Below are 25,171 nucleotides of genomic sequence, written 5' to 3' on the forward strand. Positions count from 1 at the left end.
TTCCCTGTTTCAATCCATTGCTCTGTCTTATTTTTGATTCATTTCAAAGTAAATTGCTGACTTCAGTATTCTTCTGTATAAATGTTTCAATATACATCATTATTATGTATTTCAGTATTTATTTAGTGTTTTTCTTTTGTTGTAACATTTACATGTAGTTACATCTGAAGTGTATATCTGCTTTTTGGGGGGAAATGTATATACCTGGGTAGCCCCAAATCCTATCAAGTGTATCTTGCTGTTAACCTCACAAAGTTCTGTTATCTTTTCCCATTCAGTTCTCACCTTTAACCCACCCCCAAAGGCAACCAATACAGTGGTAACATTTGAAATAATAGTGTGGCATAGAAAAGAGGCTTTAAGGGGCATGCAACCAACCAAAAGCAGAAGGATAAATAGGAGATTAGAGTGAGGGAACAGAAAGTTAGAAGTTGAGAGCACACCAGTATTTTTGTCTACCCATAGCAATTCAGATGCAAATATGGATGTTGAGGCAGAATAGACATACTACCCAAAGAAACTTTGTGTTATGCATTTATATAATAATTAACCATTTTGGACTGATATTTTATATAGGTGAGATATTTTTTAACAACTTTGCAATGTTACCTTTAACATCTTCTATCTCTAGCCTCCAAACAAACCAAGAACAGAATGACCAAAATACATTCAGGCTTTTAAAACAAACAAAATTCTTGCCATTTTCTATTTATGTCATACCAACATTAGTACACTGCTTAACACAGGTAGGAAAACTGAATGAACAAAATTAGAATACTTTCCATTCTTTCAGGTTATGTAGTTCAGGCATAACCATAATTTTAATTGTGAAATAAACTTTAGAATGAAATACTTGATAATGCTTCTCATGTTGCTTATGTTAAATAGTATTTGCTCAAATTAAAGTGTAACAGATTTGATTTTGTTGTTCTGCACCTATTGCTCGGTGCTTGTCCTCCTGTGATTTGTTCCCTCCTTCCCCAATCTAGAGAAGCATTTGTGTATATTATTATTGTGTATATCTTGACATAATATTCTCTCTCATACCTTTTATTTCTTTGTTTCTGAAATGCCCTCGCTGAGTTTGCTCACCTGGGAAATGCCTAAACATCTTTCAAGTCTTAGCTCTAATATCACTTCTCCTGTGATGTCTTAACTAAGAGTTAGTTGTTTCTTTCTGTATGCTTCCAGTTATGTCTAAAATACACACCCATTTTGGCATGCATGTATCGCATCATAATGCTTTGTTAGCATGTCTGTACCCCCTATTAGGCTGTGAGCTTCCTCTTATCTGGAATGATATCTTTGTATCCGCAGGACGTAACATAACATGTGACATATGATTGATCTTCTATATTAATTGTTTTGAATGTGTAAATAAAGCAATTTTATCAGTATGATAGATGTGTATATGTTGTTTTCCTTTTGTCTAGAGTTGAAGAGGAATGCTAACTGGTACGGGTGAGTAGGAGAACCTGTACTACATATCTAGTTTAATATCATAGACTTTCTTAATTTATAGGAATCAGTTGATTGGGTTGGAGATCACAATGAACCATTGACCGGTTTTTCGTGGAGAGGTGGGTCTGAACGAGAGACCACAGGAATCCAGATATGGAGCGAAATCTTCCTTATCAATAAACCTGATGGTAAAAAGGTATGATGTGAGCTTCTTAAAGAAAATTGAGTTTTCACTTACTAGCAGTTACCACTTTTCAGGATCCTCAAAAATGCTCTTTTAAAAACTAATTTTGATCATTTGACATGAAGTTTAAAAGGGAATTGGGTAGCATCTTATTTCATGTTCCCAGCTTCCTTGCTGTTGATCACAGTAGGCAAAATCATAGGGACAGTAGAACAGCAGATAAATTAGCAATGCTATTTCTGTTTTGTTGGATTGCCAGTGAATATTAATCATTACCCTATTCAGCAACAAATTAATATTTCTGTTTCAGTGGCATTCATGGCATGTGTGAAAACTTACCTATTAAATATTCATTGCTGATGGTTTATTTTAGTCCTTATGATATTAACTTTGTGGTAACCCTAATGCCCTGCATGTTCTATAAAATATCAATAATGTACTCTACTTGCCTACAGGTTGCAGTGCTATTGATGGATACTCAGGGAACCTTTGATAGTCAGTCAACTTTGAGAGATTCAGCCACAGTATTTGCCCTTAGCACAATGATCAGCTCAATTCAGGTATGGAATAAAATAAATCCATTTTGATGGATATTTCTTTAAATAAAATTGTGAATATATATATTTCTATGTAAATGTGGTAGTGAGACAAACAACAGAAATGTAAATTATATATATATTATTTGACTCAATTAGCATACCAGTTCTTATTATTTCTACAAAAGTAGAATTGTAGGACTTCCCTGGTGGCTTAGACAATAAAGCGTCTGTCTACAATGCGGGAGACCTGGGTTCGATCCCTAGGTCAGGAAGATCCCCTGGAGAAGGAAATGGCAATCCATTCCAGTACTATTGCTTGGAAAATCCCATGGACAGAGGAGCCTGGTAGGCTACAGTCCATGGGGTCGCAAAGAGTCAGACACGACTGAGCAACTTCACACACACTCACACACAGAATTGTTTTTAATTACTGTAATCTTTTTAAATATAAATTTATTTATTTTAATTGGAGGTTAATTACTTTACAATATTGTATTGGTTTTGCCTTACATCAATATGAATCCACCACAGGTATACACGTGTTCCCCATCCTGAACCCACCTCCCTTCTCCCTCCCCATACCATCCCTCTGGGTCGTCTCAGTGCACCAGCCCCAAGCAGCCAGTATCATGCATCAAACCTGGACTGGCAATTCATTTCATATATGATATTATATATGTTTCAGTGCCATTCTCCCAAATCATCCCACCCTCTCCCTGTCCCACAGAGTCCAAAAGACTGTTCTATACATCTGAGTCTCTTTTGTTGTCTTGCATACCGCGTTATCGTTACCATCTTTCTAAATTCCATATATATGTGTTAGTATACTGTATTGGTGTTTTTCTTTCTGGCTTACTTCACTCTGTATAATAGACTCCAGTTTCATCCACCTCATTAGAACTGATTCAAATGTATTCTTTTTAATGGCTACATAATACTCCATTGTGTATATGTACCACAGATTTCTTATCCATTCATCTGCTGATGGACATCTAGGTTGCTTCCATGTCCTGGCTATTATAAACAGTGCTGCAATGAACATTGGAGTTCACGTGTCTCTTTCAATTCTGGTTTCCTTGGTGTATATGCCCAGCAGTGGGATTGCTGGGTCATAAGGCAATTCTAGTTGCAGTTTTTCAAGGAATCTCCACACTGTTCTCCATAGTGGCTGTACTAGTTTGCATTCCCACCAACAGTGTAAGAGGGTTCCCATTTCTCCACACCCTGTCCAGTATTTATTGCTTGTAGACTTTTGGATCGCAGCCATTCTGACTGGCATGAATGGTACCTCATTGTGGTTTTGATTTGCATTTCTCTGATAATGAGTGATGTTGAGCATCTTTTCATGTGTTTGTTAGCCATCTGTATGTCTTCTTTGGAGAAATGTCTATTTAGTTCTTTGACCCATTTTTTGATTGGGTCGTTTATTTTCTGGAATAGAGCTGCAGGAGTTGCTTGTATATTTTTGAGATTAGTTGTTTGTCAGTTGCTTCATTTGCTATTATTTTCTCCCAATCTGAACACTGTCTTTTCACCTTGCTTATAGTTTCCTTTGTTGTGCAGAAGCTTTTAAGTTTAATTAGGTCCCATTTGTTTATTTTTGCTTTTATTTCCAATATTCTGGGAGGTGGGTCATAGAGGATCCTGCTGTGATGTATGTCAGAGAGTGTTTTGCCTATGTTCTCCTCTAGGAGTTTTATAGTTTCTGGTCTTACGTTTAGATCTTTAATCTATTTTGAGTTTATTTTTGTGTATGGTGTTAGAAAGTGTTCTAGTTTCATTCTTTTACAAGTGGTTGACCAGTTTTCCCAGCACCACTTGTTAAAGAGATTGTTATCTAATTTCTGATCAGTTTTCAAATTGCCTACTTTAATCAGAAAATATTATCTTATTAATAATTTTTTCTATTTAAAGTCTACAATTTCCTGGTGGCTCAAATGGTAAAGTGTCTGCCCACAGTGCAGGAGACCCGGGTTTGATCCTTGGGTTGGGAAGATCCCCTGGAGAGGGAAATGGCGACCCACTCCAGTACTCTTGCCTAGAAAATTCCATGGATGCAGGAGCCTGGTGGGCTACAGTCCATGGGGTCACAAAGAGTTGGATATGACTGAGCGGCTTTCGTCACTTCAAACTCAATAATTTTAATGTATGTAGTTACATTGTGAACACCTATTCTAAGTTATATTTAATGAAACAAAATTTATACATGTAAATTTTGTTTTACATACCTAGTAAAAAATTTATATATATATATACATCTTTTTATAGTACCTTAAGGTACGTTTTCTAGAGAAGGAGATGGCAACCCACTCCAGTATTCTTGCCTGGAGAATTCCATGGACAGAGAAGCCTGGCAGGCTACAGTCCATGGGGTCGCAAAGAGTCAGACGTGACCAAGCAACTAACACGCAAGGTACATTTAGGAAAGTAAATGTCTTTCTCTCCTTTTGTCGCTCTCTCTTTTTTAAGTATTGTTTTTGAAGTTATTGTACACTTTATGAATTGTCCTGAAAGCCCTGAAGGTTTTTACTATGATCATAGAACACAGAGCATAAACATTTTAAGACAATTTTTAGATGTTTTCTCTTCACCAGAAAGAGCAAGAAGAGAAAGTGACCAAGAAACAGACCATTAAAGAAAGGTAAAATAATTTTAAAGGGTAGGAAAGGCAGAGTGGTTAGGATGAGTAAATCAAAGCTGAGATCATAAGCCTGCAGGGAGAATGGACCTAGTGAACAGGCAACCAGGGCGTAATGTGTAGCTAGGACAATGAAAAGATGGATAGAAGGAAGACTGAATTATTTTATAAAGAACTTTAAAATGAGAGTCATGATTATAACCTATGATTGACTAGTTTTTTAAAAAAAAGTATGTTTCAGGTGTATAATATTATAGTTCACCTTCTATATACAGTGATCGCACCATAAGTCTAGTTTCCATCTATCACCACATGCTGCTACTGCTAAGTCGCTTCAGTCATGTCCGACTCTGTGCCACCCTGTGGACTGCAGCCTGCCAGGCTCCTCCGTCCATGGGATTTTCCAGGCAAGAGTACTGGAGTGGGGTGCCATTGCCTTCTCCTGTAACTGCATAGTGATACACCAATTCAACTTACTGCTGTCGCCACATAGTTACCCCGTTTTATCCATTTTGCCCAGCCTTCACCTCTCTTGTCCATAGGTAACCAGTAATCTGATCTCTGTGAGTTCATTTTTATTTTATTCATTCACTTATTCCACGTGAGTAAAATAGCATGGTATTTGTTTTCACCCATCTGACCCGTTTCACTTAGCATAATATCATCAAAGGCCATCCATGTTGTCACAAAGATTGGATTTCCTTCTTTTTATGGCTGAGTAGTAATCCAGTGTGTGTGTGTGTTACATCTGCTTTATCCATTCATCCACTGTTGGACACACAAGGACTTTCTGTATCTTGGCTACTGTAAATAGTGATATATTGAACATAAGGGTACATATATCTTTTTGAATAGTATTTCCATGTTCTTCAGATAAATACCCAAATGTGGAATTGCTGGGTCATATGGTAGTTCTGTTCTTAACTTTTTTAAGAATCTCCATACTGTTTTCCCTAGTGGCTGCACAAATTTACAGTCCTACTAATAGTATATGCAGGTTCCCTTTTCCCCACATCCTCTCCAATATGTAATTGTTCCTTATCTTTTCAATAATAGCCACTCTAACAGGTTCAGTTCAGTTCAGTTCAGTTCAGTCGCTCAGTTGTGTCTGACTCTTTGCGACGCCATGAATCGTAGCACGCCAGGCCTCCCTGTTCATCACCATCTCCCAGAGTTCACTCAGACTCACGTCCATCGAGTCAGTGATGCCATCCAGCCATCTCATCCTCTGTCGTCCCCTTCTCCTCCTGCCCCCAATCCCTCCCAGCATCAAAGTCTTTTCCAATGAGTCAACTCTTCACATGAGGTGGCCAAAGTACTGGAGTTTCAGCTTTAGCATCATTCCTTCCAAAGAAATCCCAGGGTTGATCTCCTTCAGAAGGGACTGGTTGTATCTCCTTGCAGTCCAAGGGACTCTCAAAAGAGTCTTCTCCAACACCACAGTTCAAAAGCATCAGTTCTTTAGTGCTCAGCCTTCTTCACAGTCCAGCTCACATCCATACATGACCACAGGAAAAACCATAGCCTTGACTAGACGGACCTTAATCGGCAAAGTAATGTCTCTGCTTTTGAATATGCTATCTAGGTTGGTCATAACTTTTCTTCCAAGGAGTAAGTGTCTTGTTATTTCATGGCTGCAGGCACCATCTGCAGTGATTTTGGAGCCCCAAAAAATAAAGTCTGACACTGTTTCCACTGTTTCCCCATTTATTTCCCATGAAGTGATGGGACTAGATGCCATGATCTTTGTTTTCTGAATGTTGAGCTTTAAGCCAATTTTTTCGCTCTCCTCTTTCGCTTTCATCAAGAGGCTTTTTAGTTCCTCTTCACTTTCTGCCATAAGGGTGGTATCATCTGCATATCTGACGTTATTGATATTTCTCCCAGCAATCTTGATTCCAGCTTGTGCTTCTTCCAGTCCAGCGTTTCTTATGATGTACTCTGCATATAAGTTAAATAAGCAGGGTAACAATATACAGCCTTGACGTACTCCTTTTCCTATTTGGAACCAGTCTGTTGTTCCATGTCCAGTTCTAACTGTTGCTTCCTGACCTGCATACAGATTTCTCAAGAGGTAGGTTAGGTGCTCTGGTATTCCCATCTCTTTCAGAATTTTCCACAGTTTATTGTGATCCACACAGTCAAAGGCTTTGGCATAGTCAATAAAGCAGAAATAGATGTTTTTCTGGAACTCTCTTGCTTTTTCCATGATCCAGTGGATGTTGGCAATTTGATCTCTGGTTCCTCTGCCTTTTCTAAAACCAGCTTGGACATCAGGGAGTTCACGGTTCACGTATTGCTGAAGCTTAGCTTGAAGAATTTTGAGCATTACTTTACTAGCATGTGAGATAAATGCAATTGTGCGGTAGTTTGAACATTCTTTGGCATTGCCTTTCTAACAGGTAGGAGGTAGTATCTCATTGTGGTTTGTTTACTCTTTTAATGTATGGTTGGATTCAGTTTGCTGATATTTTGCTGAGGATTTTTGCATCTGTATTCATCAGGGAATTGGCGTAGTTTTCTTTTTTTGTGGTGTCCTCTGGTTTTGATACCAGGATAATGCTGGCTTCATAAAATGGATTTGAAAAATTTTTTGGAATGTTTTTAGAAAGATAGATATCAAATCTTTGAATGTTTTATAGAATTTGCCATTGAAGCCATCTGGTCCTGGGTTTATATTTGTTTGGAGCTTTTTGATTCCTGTTTCAGTCTCTTTAGTAATCAGTTTATTCAGATTTTTCTTTTTTAATGATTCAGTCTTGGGAGATTGCATGTTTCTAGAAATTTATCCATTTCTTCTAGGTCATCCAATTTGTTGACATATAACTGTTCATAGTAGTCTCATAATCTTTTGTATTTCTGTGATATCGGTTGTAATTTCTCCTCTTTCATTTCTGATTTTATTTATTTGAGCCCTCTTTCTTTTTCTCTTGGTGAGTCTAGCTAATGACTTGTTGATTTTATTTATCTTTTCAACTAGCTTTTAGTTACATTGATATTTTTATTGTTTTTTAATCTCTATTTTCTTTATTTCTGCTCTCATCTTTATTATTTCCTTCCTTCTACAAACTTTAGGCTTTGTTCTTTTTTTCTAGTCTCTTTAGGTATAAAATTAGATTATTTGGAAATTTTTTTGCTTTTTGAGGTAGGCCCATATTGCTAAGAACTTCCTTCTCAGAAGCATTTTTGCTACATCTCATGGATTTTGATATGTGGTTTTTCTGCTCGCATTGATCTTTAGATATTTTTAAATTTCTCCTTTTATTTTTTTCATGATCCATTGGTTATTCAGTAGCACATTATTTAATCTCCACATTTTCCTGTTTTTTTTCCCCATTTTTTTTCTTGTGAATGATTTCTAGTCCCATACCATTGTGGTTGGAGAAGCTGCTTTGATATGATTTCATTCTTTTTTTTTTTTTTTTAATTTTTTTTTAATTTTTTTTTAAATTTTTTTAATTTTAAAATCTTTAATTCTTACATGCGTTCCCAAACATGACCCCCCCTCCCACCTCCCTCCCCACAACTTCTCTCTGGGTCATCCCCATGCACCAGCCCCAAGCATGCTGCACCCTACGTCAGACATGGACTGGCGATTCAATTCTTACATGATAGTATGCATGTTAGAATTCCCATTCTCCCAAATCACCCCACCCTCTCCCTCTCCCTCTGAGTCCAAAAGTCCGTTATACACATCTGTGTCTTTTTTCCTGACTTGCATACAGGGTCGTCATTGCCATCTTCCTAAATTCCATATATATGTGTTAGTATACTGTATTGGTGTTTTTCTTTCTGGCTTACTTCACTCTGTATAATCGGCTCCAGTTTCATCCATCTCATCAGAACTGATTCAAATGAATTCTTTTTAACGGCTGAGTAATACTCCATTGTGTATATGTACCACAGCTTTCTTATCCATTCATCTGCTGATGGACATCTAGGTTGTTTCCATGTCCTGGCTATTATAAACAGTGCTGCAATGAACATTGGGGTACATGTGTCTCTTTCAATTCTGGTTTCCTCGGTGTGTATGCCCAGAAGTGGGATTGCTGGGTCATAAGGGAGTTCTATTTGCAATTTTTTAAGGAATCTCCACACTGTTCTCCATAGTGGCTGTACTAGTTTGCATTCCCACCAACAGTGTAAGAGGGTTCCCTTTTCTCCACACCCTCTCCAGCATTTATTGCTTGCAGACTTTTGGATCGCAGCCATTCTGACTGGTGTGAAGTGGTACCTCATTGTGGTTTTGATTTGCATTTCTCTAATAATGAGTGATGTTGATCATCTTTTCATGTGTTTGTTAGCCATCCGTATGTCTTCTTTGGAGAAATGTCTATTTAGTTCTTTGGCCCATTTTTTTATTGGGTCGTTTATTTTTCTGGAGTTGAGCTGTATAAGTTGCTTGTATATTTTTGAGATTAGTTGTTTGTCAGTTGCTTCATTTGCTATTATTTTCTCCCATTCAGAAGGCTGTCTTTTCACCTTGCTTATAGTTTCCTTTGTTGTGCAGAAGCTTTTAATTTTAATTAGATCCCATTTGTTTATTTTTGCTTTTATTTCCAGAATTCTGGGAGGTGGATCATAGAGGATCCTGCTGTGATTTATTTCTGATAGTGTTTTGCCTATATTCTCCTCTAGGAGTTTTATAGTTTCTGATTTTACATTTAGATCTTTAATCCATTTTGAGTTTATTTTTGTGTACGGTGTTAGAAAGTGATCTAGTTTCATTCTTTTACAAGTGGTTGACCAGTTTTCCCAGCACCACTTGTTAAAGAGATTGTCTTTACTCCATTGTATATTCTTGCCTCCTTTGTCAAAGATAAGGTGTCCATATGTGTGTGGATTTATCTCTGGGCTTTCTATTTTGTTCCATTGATCTATATGTCTGTCTTTGTGCCAGTACCATACTGTCTTGATGACTGTGGCTTTGTAGTAGAGCCTGAAGTCAGGCAAGCTGATTCCTCCCGTTCCATTCTTCTTTCTCAAGATTGCTTTGGCTATTCGAGGTTTTTTGTATTTCCATACAAATCTTGAAATGATTTGTTCTAGTTCTGTGAAAAATGTGGCTGGTAGCTTGACAGGGATTGCATTGAATTTGTAAATTGCTTTGGGTAGTATACTCATTTTCACTATATTGATTCTTCCGATCCACGCACATGGTATATTTCTCCATCTATTAGTGTCCTCTTTGATTTCTTTCATCAGTGTTTTATAGTTTTCTATATATAGGTCTTTAGTTTCTTTAGGTAGATATATTCCTAAGTATTTTATTCTTTTCGTTGCAATGGTGAATGGAATTGTTTCCTTAATTTCTTTTTCTACTTTCTCATTATTCGTGTATAGGAATGCAAGGGATTTCTGTGTGTTGATTTTATATCCTGCAACTTTACTATATTCATTGATGAGCTCTAGTAATTTTCTGGTGGAGTCTTTAGGGTTTTCCATGTAGAGGATCATGTCATCTGCAAACAGTGATAGTTTTACTTCTTCTTTTCCAATTTGGATTCCTTTTATTTCTTTTTCTGCTCTGATTGCTGTGGCCAAAACTTCCAGAACTATGTTGAATAGTAGCGGTGAAAGTGGACACCCTTGTCTTGTTCCTGACTTTAGGGAAATGCTTTCAATTTTTCACCATTGAGGATAATGTTTGCTGTGGGTTTGTCATAGATAGCTTTTATTATGTTGAGGTATGTTCCTTCTATTCCTGCTTTCTGGAGAGTTTTTATCATAAATGGATGTTGAATTTTGTCAAAGGCCTTCTCTGCATCTATTGAGATAATCATATGGTTTTTATTTTTCAATTTGTTAATGTGGTGAATTACATTGATTGATTTGCGGATATTGAAGAATCCTTGTATCCCTGGGATAAAGCCCACTTGGTCATGGTGTATGATCTTTTTAATGTGTTGTTGGATTCTGATTGCTAGAATTTTGTTGAGGATTTTTGCATCTATGTTCATCAGTGATATTGGCCTGTAGTTTTCTTTTTTTGTGACATCTTTGTCAGGTTTTGGTATTAGGGTGATGGTGGCCTCATAGAATGAGTTTGGAAGTTTACCTTCCTCTGCAATTTTCTGGAAGAGTTTGAGGAGGATAGGTGTTAGCTCTTCTCGAAATTTTTGGTAGAATTCAGCTGTGAAGCCGTGATATGATTTCATTCTTTGAATTTATTAAGATTTGTTTTGTGACCTGACATGTCCTTGAGAATGGTTCACTTGTGAAGTGTGTATATTCTGCTGCTTTTTGACAGAATGATCTTTATGTATCTGTTCAGTCAGTGTGATCTAGTGTGTTGTTAAGTCCGATGTTTCCTTGTTGATTCTCTGTCTGAATAATCTATTCATTGAGGTAGCTGTAAGATTGACTAATTTTTAAAAATATACTTCTTAATTTAATTAGCCTTTAAAATACTGACTTAATATCTAACTTCTAACAAGTCAATTGAAAACAGATTATTTTTGCCTTTTAAATAATTATTATGTATATTTTTCCTGTAGACATTAAATATTTTCACTGAAAAATCTAAGTCCTTAGTAATGACTATTATTATCTGAGAAGTAATCTGTTATTGAAAAAAGTACACGAAGAATACTGTTTGTATCAGTATATAAACAAACATCATTAACTTTTCTTTGAAGTTACTGATATTTATCCTCTTTCTCAGGAAAAAAAAAGTTTTACTTTAATCTATTCATGAAGCAATAAAGCATGTGTCGAGGATGTAAGCAACATATTCAGAACTTCCTTGTGATGAAATTTTCTATAGACTTAAATAATTGATTGTAAAGAAGCCAATATAATTTTTCAAGACAAAATTTTATATATGGGTTATTAAGATCCAGATTGCTATTATTTTGGTAAGCTTATAAGAATGATTATTTTAATACTAATTGATAAATTAGGTTCATAAAATAATTTTAACATTCTGCCTCCAAAACAAGTGGCTGTTATATTTCTGGAACAGTTTTATGATTATTGTATCAATGCGTTGTTAACTGTCTCTCCTCAGGCTTTCTTTACTTCTCTCTCAAGGTCTTACAAATGTAATTATAGAAGAATATACATGAGATAGTTTGATTTTATGATAATTGATATTTCAAAAATAGAGAATAGCAAAATAAGTGCTTAGTTTGTTGCGAATTATTTTCACATTTTGATTTTATTTCTTAATCAAGGTTTATAATTTATCTCAAAATGTCCAAGAGGATGATCTTCAGCACCTTCAGGTAACAATATTTATAGTCTCTTTTATATATCTGGTAATGTTTTGGGCATGGATAGCAGAACTTTAAGATTTTGTCAGGCCTTCTTATACTTGGAAAAGGTAACAGTCAGAAAGATTTAAAAACATAACCAAATGGAAGTTGTCACATTTCCAGGTTTCTTGTTCTAACCCTGTATGCTTATGTTCTTTCTAGTTCAGTTTTCAAAGTCCTTTGTTTCGGTAAAGCTACTTGCTTGTCGACCCTGTATATGGGAAAATATATGGCACGTTAGAGTAGAAAAAGAACCTTTGGTTTAAAAGTGGCCCAAAAGGTGAAGTTGAAGTCTTATGGTCAAATATTTAATAATTGTTAGTATAATATCAGTTATATGCCAGATTTTTTTCCTGTGGACCACTTTATAGCTATGGGTGAACACCTGATGGTAACTCATAGAATTCTGTTTTAGATCTGAAAGATACCTCAGTGACACCTAACTTATCTTTAATATTTTATGAATGAGAAATTGTTTCTGAAAAAGAATGAGTTGCCAGTTTGTGACAGAGTGGGAACAGAAATCTCATCATCTGATTGAACTCGGTGTTTCTTTCACTCTCCAGGCAGCATTTAAATCTCAAATTAGTAGAAGATTAGTTATTTCCTAAAGGTAGTTCTCATCTCTGTCACACTCTCTACTCTTTTTCAATTAATGTTATTAATAGCTACATATTAATAGAAAAACCTATTGTTTCTCTGATAGTTTCCCTCTGCTTATTTTACATAAAATTTTGCTTTTAATATATTATCTTGGCAATAAGGGCCCTATGCAGTGTAACAGATAACAAAGGATAATTGCACAGGGTGATCTGTGAGGCTGGAACTATTATTTGGAGTTCACATCTAGCATTACTCCCAAATATGTTTCTGGTACATCACACTAATCAATTATGAAAAATAGACGATATGCTGAATAATTGTTAGATGTTTCTTTGAGTGAGTACAACTGCTGCTTTAGGTGTGTGTCATAACCTAGCCAGTTAATGGCATGACACTGTCCAGTACCTGTTTAAGATTTCTAAAAAAGGACTGATTTTTGGACTGTGATGTTGAGTAAGTAATCAATCTCTTTTCGAGATCATTTAAAAATTTTTCCTGTAAGTGACATCACCTCATCTTTTCTCAGAAAAGATTGTAAGTTCAAATTATGTTAGTATATGATTCTGATGAAAATGAGTAATGATTCTGATCCCCAGACCAGCTTTAAACATAATATTCCAGACTTTCATTTAATTACTATAATCAGATACCTAGTTACTATCATTTGCTTTCTAGATTCCCACAGTTTTCACAGGAGAGGCAATGTAGTTCTTTGGGGGCAATTCTAAAAGGCCAAAGGAGGGAAGTCCTCTGTGTCAGCACCCTTCCCCAACTCTGAGATGCCTCTGAAGCTTGCTACTCTTGTGTGATGGAGTGGCATTTCCTTTGTACATATTGGGAAACCCACTTGGCCAGTCTGAACAGAATTTTCACCAGAGGCCCAATCACAGGGACCACCTCAAGTCTATGTTCTCTAAAGCCTTACATTTCTGGCGAAACAAAATGATACAGTACCTCTCAATTGGGAGTGGTAAAAAATAAAAGGTGATTTATTTGATTCTTCACTTTTAAACCAAATGTCTGTTGTTATTGTCGTTCAGTCTCTAAGTCGTGTCCAACTCTTTGCGACCCTATGGACTTCCACACCAGGCTTTGCACGCCAGGCTTACTGGTCCTGTACTATCTCCCGGAGCTTGCTCAAACACCTGTATGCCTTTGTAATAATCGAGGCCATTGTGCCATTAAATTTCCTCAAGCAACAATTTTTGTAAATTGTCCTACTTAGTTTATAGCTCTCTGGTCTAATCTATGCAAGTTTTGCTTTGAAAGATCATTTCACATGTTTCTTTGTCTCTTATCTTCCCCACAAAAAAATTGTCCTACATTCTAGATATAAAAAGTGTTATCTTTAAAATGGAAACTTCATTTTAAAATGTATTTTATGTCTTTAATTTTAAAATATATGATTACTGTAGCTCTTCTTAATCTAATACTTAGTTACTTAAAATGATTATTGCAGTCTTAATAATATAGTATTATGTTACAGCTAAAGCAAAAATTAGTGAAAGAAAGCCAAGAAGATACTGAAGTTTTCTCTGTTTGTGTGTGTGTGTGTGCGGGTGTGTGATTTTCCTTGTAGCTTTTCACTGAATATGGCAGGCTGGCAATGGAAGAAACATTTCTGAAGCCATTTCAGGTGAGTGGGTATTAAATGATGATTAATTCTTATTAGAGTTTCCTGAAGACTATAACCAGGTATATTAATTGAGAGAGTCATGTTTCTTTCTCCATTCACAATAGCAAAAAAAAAAAAAAAAGAAAGAAAAAACTCTGATAGTTAAGTAGAAAAGTCCAAAATATAAAAACCTTTATGGAGAAAATATTTTCAAAATTTCATTAAAGATCATAAATAAAAATTTTTATAAGCCAGAGAGATATAGTATGATTCCAGATGGGATGATTTAATGTTGTGGAGAATCTAGTTTTTCCCAAATTAACCAATAAACTCAGTGCAATTCCAATTAAAACTATAACAATTTTTTGAGAAATGTAACACATTTTTCTATAACTTATCTGGAAAAATGAAGTTCTCCTTTAATTCAGTTTTTAAAAAGAAAATCCAAATTGGGGGATTGAATACATACTAGAGAACCATAGCAATGAAAATGGTGCGATTCTGCACAGATACAAGGGAAAAAACCTGATAAAACTAAATAGCGTTCAGAAATATCTCTCTCTGTATGGAAACTTTGCATTCATTAGTGTTCACATCATAAACCAGTGGGAAATGAGGGTTTGGAAAAACGAACTCACTTTTTGAAGAAAAAAATTGAATTTCTACTGAATACCATATATGGAAGAGATTCCCCAGTTAAAAAACTAAATAAGGAATTTAAAAGTGTAAAGTTAATAGAATAAAATTGGAGAATATCTTTCTGATCTAGTGTGAAGAAACATTTATTCACTAAGACTCCCCCAGCAAAAAATGCAGTGAAAAATTGATGGATATTACTGTATCAGAATAGAGTATTTATGTTTATCAGAAGACTCTAAACAAAGTGGCTGGATTGGTAGAAGGTACTAACAGTGTCAAAAGTCAACAAGGGATTAATGTATAGAATGTGCAAGGAAGTATTGCAGTTAAGAATTGGATGCCATCGAAAGCTGGCAAAGGAACCAATACACACCTGTGAGAATGGCCAAATTCCATAGCAGTGACAGCATCGCATATTCTGCAAATGAGGCTGTAGAGCAACAGGAACTCTGGTACATTTATGGTGGGAATGCAAAATGGTACAGCCACTTTCAAAGATAGTTTGGTGATTCATTAAAAAACTAAAGATACTCTTACTATACAATCCAATGATCATATTTACCCAAAGGAGTTGAAAACGTACATCCACACAAAATCTCCACACAGATGTTTGTAGCAGCTTTATACATAATTGCCAAAACTTGACAGCAACCATGATGTCCTTCAGTAGTTGAATAGATATATAAACTGTGGTACATCCAAACGACAGAATGTTATTCAGCAAGAAAAAAAAAGCTCTCGGCCACAAAAAGACATAAAGTGTTCACTCAGTTGTGTCCAACTCTTTGCAATCCCATGGACTGTAGCCCGCCAGGCTCCCATGTCCATGGAATTCTCCAGGCAAGAATACTGGAGTGGGTTGCTATTCCCTTCTCCAGGGGATATTCCCAAACCAGGGATTGAACCCAGCTCTCCTGCATTGCAGATGGATTCTTTACCATCTGAGCTACCAGGGAAGAAAGACATAGAGAAATCTTAAATGCGTATTACTAAACAAAAGAAACCAATCTGAAAAGACTGTACACTGTATGATTCCAACTATATGGTACTCTGGAAGAGGCAAAACTATGGAGACAATGAAAAGATTGTTTTGGGGTGGTGTGGGGTGCACCAGGGGTGTAGCATGAGGGACAGAGAAATGAACAGGCAGAGTGGAGAGGAATTGGGGGGAAGTGAAAATACTCTTAAGATATAATGATGGATATATGTCATTATATATAATGACATTTGTCCAAACTCATAGAATGAGCAATACTTAGAGCAAATCCTAAAATAAGCTATGGGCTTCCCTGATAGCTCAGTTGGTAAAGAATCCGCTTGCAATGTAGGAAATCCCAGTTTGATTCCTGGGTTGGGAAGATCCCCTGGAGAAGGAATAGGCTACCTACTCCAGTATTCTTGGGCTTCCCTGGTGGCTCAGCTGGTAAAGAATCTGCCTGCAATGCGGGAGACCTGGGTTTGATCCCTGGGTTGGGAAGATCTCCTGGAGAAGGGAAAGGCTACCCACTCTAGTATTCTGGCCTAGAGAATTCCATGGACTATTCCTATGGGTTCGTAAACAGTCAGACACGATTGAGCAACTTTCACTTTCAAAGAAGCTATGGACTTTGAGTGATTATGATATCAGTGTAGTTTTATTCTTGGTTTAAAAAAAGATGTTATTCTGGTGAATGATGTTGATAGTAGGAGAGGCTATGCATGTGTCAGGGCAGGTGGTATATTTATGGCAAATCTTTGTACCTTCCTCTCAGTTTTACTATTCTAAAAAAAGTCTTAAAAAATCCCAAACCATGAAAAAATGATAAACTGAACTTAATTTAAAAGTTAGGCAGTTAAAAGAAAGGAAACCTGAATGACTAACACATTTTCTAAGGAATGTTAAGTCTTATTGATAATCAGTTAAAAATTAAAATAACGAGATACCATTTTTGCACTCATTAGATAGGCAAAAAGTGGAACATGGGGATAAATACCAAATGATAGCTAGAATTTGAATAAATGGGAACACTCAGACCCTATTGGTCAATAAGTGCAGCTTGTAGCAGCCATTCTGTGGAGCAGGGAAAATATATAAGGATACTCACTGTAGAATTCATAGATCTGTAGTAGCAGGAAGTTGTAGGCAGCACAGGTGTCCATCACTTGAAGAACAGATACATAAAATAGGTTGAAAGACATACTCTGAAATATTTTGCAATATCCAAAGGCAATGAACCTAAAGTATAAGTAACATGACTAAAGTATTAAAATTTATACTAAATTAATAGGGGAAAAGTTCAAGTTCTATAACATGATACTATTTGTGATTATTTAAAACTTCTACATATGCAAAATAATTCATGTTAGAGTGAGTGTGGTTGAGAGCAGACTGTCTAGTTGATGGGAGTGGGAATCTGGGGAAAATATGATAAAGTAAAACAAAAAAAGGGACCTTTGCATGGAAAGATGCTGGTATGCTGTGAGTGAAAGAGGGTGAGTCTCTCCTCTGAGATCTGGAGCAACTTTCATTGCCCATCTGAAGCAGGTGGGGAGAGGAGTTGAGGTACAATGAAATGAATCGCTGCTTACAGTCTCCTGTGTGGTTTATAATACATATTAGACTCTGTTGTCTTTTTAAAAATAATTTGTCATGTTAATAGTTGAAGGTATTATATAATAATTGGGCTATTTGCTTTCATTTTTCTCTTCTCTGAACTTGCTACCTCAGAACTCACTGGCATATATTGGGTAACTCCGTAGTAATTCTGGAAAGGCGTTTTCAGTCTTACCAGCAGGTGTCACTGCTTCTTATGCTTGGCTAGATAAACTGAAACCAAAAGAACCAACCAGTGCTCTGTTGATGGACAGATGGACGATGGATAGATCGATAGGCAAACAGGCCTTTGGTAAAACAAAACTAACAAAAAACAATGAATTGAAAACAAACAATAGAAAAAACTTGGCAATTACCACTTGTTTGTAAACTGTTGGCATTACAAAAGAAGAAATTATGATTGAATGAGTCAGCACTGACTTCTGAACAGGTTTTGACTTATAAATCTAAGTATCTGAAATTGAAATTAGAAAATAATTAAATAGTAAAAGTGGCTTCCAAAGTTATTTAATAATTTAAGACTAAAACAACCAAATTCAAAACAAAAATACTATACCTCATGAAATTAAAAGACAAAATGTAAATATACTCGAATCACGGAACAACATTTAAGATATCAGCAAAATGATTCACATTTAAATTAGAAAAAACAGAAAAAATTCTGAAATAAAATAACTTTTAAATAAAAGTTTAATTCAGCAGTTTTTTTAGCTGGTCACTGTTCCTATCCTCTTCCTCTGAGAAAATAGCAGTTGTATTTGTTTGAATAAAACTGTGGAGAAATTTTAAATACTGCCTGAGAAAATAAAGTGATGGGCAGTGATATTTTTAAAACAACAATTTATTATTAATTAAATTTGACAAATTTAAAATAGAATTCTTAATTCTGAAACAGAGTGAAGCTGTAAATAATAAATAAGATCTGTCTTAGGCAGCAATAGAGAGGGCAATTAGCCAATGAAATGAATAGCTGAATTAACAGATTAATTTGGTTTTTAAACCAAAAATCAATTTATACCAAACAAACAAAATATCTATAATTGCATTTTAAAACTGTGTTTTTGGAAAGAGAACTAAAAGCGGATTCAGTTTAAAAGCACCCTTGAAGTGTTAAGTTTAGCCAGCGGTGTGCTGGTCAGTGCTTGTAACTGGCTAGAGAGAAGGGGGAGGTGGGTCTGATTGTAGCATTTGCTGATTTCTGTGGTGTGAATACTTTCACTGTGGCCAGTTGCAGGCTCCTGACATGCTGTCTCCTGACTTGTAAAATTCCTCAAATTTTAATAAGTCTTCCAAGGGAGCCTATAAAAGCCAGCTATAGACTATTTAGTACACTCAAGAAGTAAATTCATGTTAAGACATAGCATTCTCTGACATGAACTACTTTCCCACTTGTCTTGCTCACTGTGAGCACTTGAATCTTAAGTATAACAGTCCAGCAAGAGCTACCTCATTAATGTAACTGTTCTGTAAAAATAATTAAAAGAACTTGGTTCTTTAGCTCCTCTGCCTTAGAACTTCAAGAGGTTTGGTTGAGAATGAATACATTTCCACTAATTTAAACATGTAATACCCATAAATATTTGACAGGGACATTAGAAAATAATTTCCAGTTTTCTGTAAGGACCTGATAAAAAATACCTCATGAGGTATGGTAGGAGATTTGTCTGTACTTGGGCCTATGAATTTTTCTTCCTTGGTTATAGGGCACACCAGGTCCCATATAGCTCTACAACGAGATGATTACATCCTTGGGTCAAAATCTCTATTAGGAATTTTTCCGATTGTTAGACATTGTTTGAAGTGCACATTGAATGAACTGTTTATGGACTGTTTTTCATTACCAGGCAAGACTGTCTTCCTCTAATGTTCTGTGCTCAGCGGTCAGCCATTAGTTACTTGTTACCCAAGGAAAGGCTGATTTTCCATTTGTGTGGCTCTCCAGCTTTCTCTGTGTGCTTGTTGCTCGTGTCCTCTCAACTCTGCTGGACTAACATGGTGGAGAGGGTTTTCACTTGTTCTATAATGTCATGATAACAGGAAGTTTGATGTTAGGCCTAAGCTGAAAAGGATTCCCCAATAGAATGGAAGGTGGACTCTAAGAAGTCCACCTCAAAATTCTCCAAGCCAGGCTTAAACAAACAGTACATGAACCGTGAACTTCCAGATGTTCAAGCTGGATTTAGAAAAAGGCAGAGGAACCAGAGATCAAATTGCCAACATCTGTTGGATCATCATAAAAGCAAGAGAGTTCCAGAAAAACATCTACTTTTACTTTATTGACTATGCAAAAGCCTTACTGTGTGGATCACAAAAAGCTGTGGAAAACTCTGAAAGAGATGGGAATACCAGAAGACCTGACCTGTCTCTTGAGAAATCTGTATGCAGGTCAGGAAGCAACAGTTAGAACTGGACATGGAAAGACAGGCTGGTTCCAAATTGGGAAAGGAGTACATCAAGGCTGTATATTGTCACCCTGCTTATTTAAGTTATATGTAGAGTACATCATGCGAAATGCTGAGCTGGAAGAAGCACAAGCTAGAATCAAGATTGCCAGGAGAAATATCAATAACCTCAGATACACAGGTGACACCACCATTATGGCAGAAAGTGAAGAAGAACAAATAGCCTCTTGATGAAATGAAAGAGGAGAGTGAAAAAGTTGGCTTAAAACTCAACATTCAGAAAACCAAGATCATGGCATCCAGTCCCTTCACTTCATGACAAATAAATGGGGAAGCAATGGAAATGGTGACAGACTATTTTTCTGGGTTCCAAAATCACTGCAGATGGTGACTGCAGCCACGAAATTAAAAGGCACTTACTCCTTGGAAGAAAAGCTATGACCAACCTAGATAGCATATTCAAAAGCAGAGACATTACTTTGCCAACAAAGGTCCATCTAGTCAAGGTTATGGTTTTTCCAGTGATCATGTATGAATGTGAGAGTTGGACTATAAAGCTGAGCACTGAAGAATTGATGCTTTTGAACTGTGGTGTTGGAGAAGACTCTTGAGAGTCCCTTGGACTGCAAGGAGATCCAACCAGTCCATCCTAAAGGAGCTCAGTCCTGGGTATTCATTGGAAGGACTGATGGTGAAGCTGAAACTCCAATACTCTGGCCACCTCATGCGAAGAACTGACTCATTGGAAAAGACCTTGATGCTGGGAAAGATTGAAGGCAGGAGAAGGGGACGACAGTGGATGAGATGGTTGGATGGCATCACCAACTCAATGGACATGGGTTTGGGTGGACTCCAGGAGTTGGTGATGGACAGGGAGGCATGACATGCAGTCCACATGGTTGCAAGGAGTCCTACAGGAATGAGCAACTGAACTGAACTAAAGAAGCCTTAATGTTATATTATTAAACGTGCCTGTTGGCTACAACAGCCTAGAAGTTTACTGTGTAACCATTTCATGTCCTCTAATTATATAGGCTACAAAGAAGTGGAAACATCTCCCAGTTTACTAATGTGTAGTCTCAAGGTTCTCTTGAGCCAGTTTTGTAGGTATCAGTAATTTCCCAGTGGCATTTCTATGGTGGGTATCTTTGTAAATAAGTCTACAGGAGCTGACTGTAATCAGTTTAGTCTTCAGTAAGTGTAAATATTGATACAAGCCACAATATTCCTGAACCCTGGTCCCTTTAAGCCAAAGCCCTGAGTATACCCAGTTATTCCTGAACCTCTCTATGGCATGATGCCCTGAGATAGATTGGTAAGAGTGCTATCAGTATTTAGGTTGTGTGGCTAACACAGAAGAAACGGACTAATTCATCCCAATTTTCTCCCATAGCATTTTTATTAATCATTTTTGTACACTTAGCGGCCCATCAATACCCTAAACCTTTGGAATAGATTCACCACATACCTGTATACACAGGTCTTAACTAAGGCAACAGGTGTTTGCTACCCCAATTGTAGTAATCATTTCATAATATATATTTGTATTGAATAATCACATTGCAGACCTTAAATGTACACAGTGTGTTATATGTCAATTATGTCTCACGAAAGCTGGGAAAAAAAACAATTTGAATTCTCTTTATGAAATAAGAGTGGAACTTAATTCTTTATGTTCCTTTCAGTGGAGTTGTAATTATTGGTGAGCAGATATCTCCATTCCAGTTTTAAACTGAAGATTGCTAGAAAATAATAGTAGAGGAAGCTTATGATAATGTACTAATATATTAGGATAAACCTTCTGTTTCTCAGTTTCCTGTCCAAATTGGTCCTACATATGGCAAATCAGGAATTATGTTACAGTGGTTTACTTACTTATATTTAAGGACCCTTTATTCCCATGATTTGAGTGTTCCTCTCTGGAATAAAATTTGATAGTGATTTCAGCTACTTCAGAATTTCAAAACAAAACATCCTTGGTCAAATATCTATGATGACTGCAACTGCCAAGTTCATACCAGAGAAATCCATGATTTCACTGAGAAAATGAGAAGCTGTTATTTGGCTGCTTGGGCTGTAAATGAAAGGAAAAGACATTCTCTTGGTGGGGCTGAGGAAAAGGACAGCAGTTTGAGAAAGGTGCCTTATCACATGTTCTGTCCAGAGAGCGATTTAGGTAATCTGAGAATTGTATGAAATTAGAATAAAATATTCATCTGGCTACTCAGAATTAGGTCCATGGTATAGATCAGGATTCCCCCAGTGTCCTTATGTAGATTCATAAAATGTCTGGGAGACCTACATAATAATAATATTTTATTGAACTCTTATTTTTGTGCCAGGCCCCATGCTCAGTATATTTCTTACATGATTCACATGAATGTTCGTTATAGTTATATAAAATAAGTAATGTTGTTACTCCTTCTTTATTCCTTTCTATTTTTTTTTAACTGATGGGGAAACACCGAGGCTTAGAGTAGTTAAGAAACTTGTCCTAGGCCACATGTATCTTTAAGTTGCAGAGCTGGCCTTCAACCTAGGCCACAGGCTCAAAGCCCTTGCATTTCAGCACCACCCCTTAATGCCTCTCTTCCTCTTTCTGATGCTAGGTGCTTACTGAACTATAGCTTGTGGTCTTATAGTTGGTTGAATGTGCAAATCCCATCCTGCTAGCTAAATTATAAATATGTTAAGAGCAGGACCTTTGCAGTTAACTTTTTTTAGTCTAGACCCCCTACTTTATAGGCTTCCCAGGTGGCTCAGTGGTAAAGAATCTGTCTCCTAATGCAAGAGACTCAGGAGAGACAGGTTCTATCCTTAGGTTGGAAAGATACCTTGGAGTAGGAAATGGCAACCCACTCTAATATTCTTGCCTGGAAAATTCCAGGGACAGAGGAGCCTAGCAGGCTACACTCCATGGGGTTCCAAAGTGTCAGACATGACTGAGTATACACACACCACCTACTTTATATACAGCAGACATTTAATTAATGCTTGCTAATTATGACATTATATGTATATTTAGGATTATATATAGTTTGCATACAAATAAACTAATTGGACCCAAAATTGGATAACCTGGATTCAAGATTTGGTGTAACTATTACATATCCTGCCTAGTATTACCTCTTTACATTTTTAAGATAAGACCCATGAACAAACAGTTTAAGTCAAAAATTGATATGAGAGTGTCCAAAATGCTTATACTGGGCATGGCCCCTTCTTGAACTGCAGAAACACAATCATAAAGTTCGTTTTCAATGGAAAAAGGTAGTAGAATTTCTGAATTGAAAGTATTACATTGATGGTTTATAATTTAAAAGATAGCACATTTAATTAGTTAAGACTAACAGAAAAAAGTGAGATGTTCTCAGTTAGCAACAGTTTGTATGTGGTATCATCAGATTTAAAGGTGGTCCTAGTACATAATCTGTAGAGGCTTCAAGTAGTTAGACAAGACTGCAACTGCTCTGAGCCAGGGAGGATAAGCCTTGACTATTGGATCAAGAAATAGGCCATAAAAGACACTGAGTCTTGGATGTTGACCCTGTTGTTGATTTAATAACTGCCATGACCTAATCTTTTTATATGTATAAAAAATCAAGATTTATGATTATTTGGAAGGGGTTGATCTGGACTGAGGCTTCCCTGGTGGCTCAGTGGTAAAGAACCCACCTGCCAATGCAGGAAATGTGGGTTTGATCCCTGGGCTGGGAAGATCCCCTGGAGAAAGCAGTGGCAACCCACTCCAGTACTCTTGCCTGGAAAATCCCATGGACGGAGGAGCCTGGTAGGCTGTAGTCCATGGGGTCGCTAAGAGTTGGGCATGACTTAGTGACTTCACTTTCACTTTTCACTTTCATGCATTGGAGAAGGAAAAGGCAACCCACTCCAGTGTTCTTGCCTGGAGAATCCTAGGGACAGAAGAGTAACCTAGTGGGCTGCCGTCTATGGGGTCGCACAGAGTCGGACACGACTGAAGCAGCTTAGCAGCAGCAGCAACAACATGACCTAATCTTTTTATATGTATAAAAAAATCAAGATTTATGATAATTTGGAAGGGGTTCATCTGGACTCAGGCTTCCCTGGTGGCTCAGTGATAAAGAACCCACTTGCCAATGCAGGAAATGTGGGTTCAATCCCTGGGCTGGGAAGATCCCCTGGAGAAAGCAGTGGCAACCCACTCCAGTATTCTTACTTGGGAAATCCCATGGACAAGGAGTATGATGGGGCTACAGTCCTTGGGGTCAAAAAAGAGTCTGACAGGACTCAGCAACTAAACACCACCACCAACAGTCTGGACTGTTATAGATTATTCCCTCATTTTTCTGTCTGTATCCTTGGAAACTTTTACTCAAAGAGATTCTTCAGTTTCTTTTTTAATCATGTACAGTGTAGATATCTTTAGCTAATATGAAACTTTGGTTCTTTCAGCAGATTTTCTGCTTAAAGTATCTATAGGTGTCCCTAAAGTATCTATAGGTGTCCCCTGTCTGAAATGCCAGCCATAAAGTGTAAATTTTTAAGCTGCTGATTTCTCTTTCAAGTTTTTTTTTTGATTCCTGTATTTTATGTCTGTTCAGTTCAGTCACTCAGTCGTGTTCGACTCTTTGCAACCCCGTGAACCGTAGCACACCAGGCCTCCCTGCCCATCACCAACTCTTGGAGTTCACCCAAACCTATGTCCATTGAGTTGGTGATGCCATCCAACCATCTCATCTGCTGTCGTCCTGTTCTCCTCTGAGCCCCTTTTAAAAGGGAAGACAGTGTTCCCTTTATTTTGGCTATTTAAGTACTGAGAGTATTGTTTGAGATTTTCCTGAAGTCTATTTTTAAAGTTTCCTATTGATTCATCCTTGTTTTGTTCACAATTTTTAATCGATGTCCAATTCATCTCAGAGAAAATCTGAAATGGCCTTGCATTGTGTTTTTCTATATTTCTTGCCCTTGAAAGGCTATTACAATTTTTATTCTTGTTTTTTTATGATGAGCTGGGATATTTAAATGCTCTCCTGGTCTTTTTATTGCTTTTAACCAATTTTTTCTAACCTAACAATTTTTTTCCAACCTAACAAGAGGGACTAATAATTAAGTGAACTTAGTTGGAAAATAACTGATAATTCAGGATACTAAGCAACAGGATCCTGAATTCTGCAGCAAATTTCTGTCTTCCTGTGCTAAAAGAAATTCCTTATAACCAAGGCCAGTGTTTAAATTCAACTTCTATACAACAGTCTTCAG

The 25,171-nt window shown here is 36.8% G+C and overlaps 1 protein-coding gene across 2 annotated transcripts in view; it reads left to right on the forward strand.

Moving 5' to 3' along the window:
* ATL1 (atlastin GTPase 1) overlaps window positions 1-25,171 on the forward strand; it is a 78,488-nt gene that overhangs the window by 27,878 nt on the left and 25,439 nt on the right. For both annotated transcript variants that reach the window (XM_027971738.3, XM_042252312.2), the window contains exons 3-6: window positions 1,523-1,657; window positions 2,101-2,205; window positions 11,998-12,048; window positions 14,261-14,317. In XM_027971738.3, coding sequence (XP_027827539.2) covers window positions 1,523-1,657; window positions 2,101-2,205; window positions 11,998-12,048; window positions 14,261-14,317 — 348 coding nt within the window. The remainder of the gene's footprint in view (window positions 1-1,522; window positions 1,658-2,100; window positions 2,206-11,997; window positions 12,049-14,260; window positions 14,318-25,171) is intronic.

The sequence above is a fragment of the Ovis aries genome, chromosome 7 (genome assembly GCF_016772045.2).
Source record: "Ovis aries strain OAR_USU_Benz2616 breed Rambouillet chromosome 7, ARS-UI_Ramb_v3.0, whole genome shotgun sequence".
NCBI lineage: Eukaryota > Metazoa > Chordata > Mammalia > Artiodactyla > Bovidae > Ovis > Ovis aries.